General features: G+C 56.4%; 1 protein-coding gene across 1 annotated transcript in view; it reads left to right on the forward strand.

Moving 5' to 3' along the window:
- Positions 1-1,102, forward strand: part of LOC119587930 (nesprin-1-like) — a gene marked incomplete in the record, with an annotated part of 36,964 nt that overhangs the window by 32,230 nt on the left and 3,632 nt on the right. Inside the window, 1 exon segment of the mRNA XM_037936640.1 lies at positions 261-1,102. Within this exon segment, the coding sequence (XP_037792568.1) occupies positions 261-546 (286 nt within the window).

Genomic DNA, 1,102 nt, shown 5'->3' on the forward strand with positions numbered 1-1,102 from the left:
CTCTATGTGTGAATATTGTAATTTAACAGAAATATCCGATGAAATATTAGAAGTGATTGAGGAGGAGAAGCTAAACTTAAGCTTGCACAGTATAGGTTACATAGTTGAATTCCAAATACATGTAAAATGAATCTGAATATGTAGTCATGTGACAGTTAACGAATGTCTTCAACGCCTCAGTCAGCCGCTTGAGCATTGATAGTGCGGAAAGCCAATAGCCAAGTGGCACCGGTTGCTAAAGGATGCTTTTCTCTTTTCAGGAGACGCAGCTGGACCAAGGACACGAAGGGCAGTCGGACAGGCCGCCTAGAGCGCCGAGGTCACTGTGCCTTGAGTGGGCGTGATGGATGTGGGCGTAGTGTGAGTAGTGGGCGCCGTGGGTGGATGTGGAGAGTGGTGCGGGCGGCGCTGCCGTTCCAAGCCGCCCTCCTCCTGCTGTTCTGCGTGGCGTGCCTGCTGGAGCCCAACTGCTGCGACCACGTGAACACCCTCAACCTGTCCCTGAGCCCGCAGCTGCGCTACGTGCACGGCCCCCCGCCCGTGTGAAGGACTCAGCCGCCCTGTATATGTGTTGTCTCTTACCTGTCCTGTATGTCAGGTGTACATAACCCCCGCCACAATGTACATACCATGGCCCGGTGTACATATGAAGGCATAGAGCAGATGCCCCGGTCGGTCGACCCCTCATACCCGCCGCGTGTTTGCCCGCGCGGGACCGTGTGCGTCGGCGCACGCGCGTCCGCGGCGGGCTGAGCGAGAGAGAGGGCCGGGGGATGAGCGAGGCAGGTGTAGATGGCTGTGACCCTGCATGCCCTGGGGCCCTGCAAGCCCTGCGGGCTCTGACGGGACCCCTGCTCGGGACGTGACGCAAGCCCCCGCTCGCGCCGCCCGCCCACGAGGGAGCGGCTGCGCCCCAACCCTCACTCACACACGCCCACAAGCCCGTCACTACGTCATGTCAAATATTTTTGTATACACTTAATATATATACTGGTAATGTGTGTGGATGGAAGTCGAAGTAATGTCTTGGAACGAGAGTTGTGGGTGCAAGGACGTGCGTGACACTACATGTTTAGGTAGGGTGATATGTTGTGTGTTTGAG

Source organism: Penaeus monodon, chromosome 23 (assembly GCF_015228065.2).
Source record: "Penaeus monodon isolate SGIC_2016 chromosome 23, NSTDA_Pmon_1, whole genome shotgun sequence".
NCBI classification, from domain to species: domain Eukaryota; kingdom Metazoa; phylum Arthropoda; class Malacostraca; order Decapoda; family Penaeidae; genus Penaeus; species Penaeus monodon.